A 929-nucleotide genomic window follows, 5' to 3' on the forward strand; every position below is an offset into this window, starting at 1 on the left:
GTTTTCTTAGCACTTAGAACATTGCCTAGCATTCAGTAAATATATGTGATGAACTAAACTCAGATGAAGCAGATTTAGTGACTTGTTATAACAGGAAATGTTCTTTCCTAAGGGTGCATTCTTCACAGATTGAGAACTTTTATTGAATGCTTTGTGGCAACCAGGCTTTGTGTAAGGCGCTAACTTATATTGTCTTAGTCTTTACAGCAGCTCTCTGAGGTAGATGTTGTTGTTAACCTTTTTCTGTTTGAAACTTATGAGAAAACAGAAGTTGAGAAAAGTTAAAGTCATACAGCTGGTAAATTATGGTGCCAAGCTGTTGGGCCAGATCTGTTAAACTATGTTTGAAACTCTTCACTGCATTATACTGATTTCATAGTTCATCTTCCTGCTACAGAGGTCACTTATGCGTTTGTAGGTAGTTTATTAGGGAGACTGGACTTTCTGACAGGGCATAGATGGAGCCTGGCAGAACTCTGTCTGGTCCCCTGAAGGCCAAAATTAAGTATAGGATAACTATCTGTCCTGCTTTGTGTGTGACTAAGGGGATTTCTGGGATATAAAACTTTTAGGGCTAAAACCAGGAAAATACTGACCAAGCCTGGAAAACTGATAAACTGGTATGTCTCACTTTAATTTTATCAGTTTAATCTGAGCCAGAGCGAACATGTATAGAAGCTAGGGGTAACTGAATAAAACAATAAAATAACTTAATGCAAATATTAATTTTCTTTACTTTTTAAAAAAACTAATATATTGTATTGATTTCAGAGAGGAAGAGAGAGAGAGAGAAACATCAATGCTGAGAGAATCATTGATTGGCTGCCTCCTGCACGCCCCCTACTGGGGACTGAGCCCGCTATCCTGGCATGTGCCTTTGACCGGAATTGAAACCCGGACCCTTCAGCCCGCAGGCCGATGTTTTATCC

At 39.3% G+C, this 929-nt stretch overlaps 1 protein-coding gene across 1 annotated transcript in view; it reads left to right on the top strand.

Annotated features, from left to right (window-relative positions):
- BRSK1 (BR serine/threonine kinase 1) overlaps positions 1–929 on the top strand; it is a 32,619-nt gene that overhangs the window by 11,198 nt on the left and 20,492 nt on the right. The window contains exon 10 of the mRNA XM_015569462.1: positions 398–414. Within this exon, the coding sequence (XP_015424948.1) occupies positions 398–414 (17 nt within the window). The remainder of the gene's footprint in view (positions 1–397; positions 415–929) is intronic.

Source organism: Myotis davidii, unplaced genomic scaffold (assembly GCF_000327345.1).
Source record: "Myotis davidii unplaced genomic scaffold, ASM32734v1 scaffold326, whole genome shotgun sequence".
Taxonomy (NCBI): Eukaryota; Metazoa; Chordata; class Mammalia; order Chiroptera; family Vespertilionidae; genus Myotis; species Myotis davidii.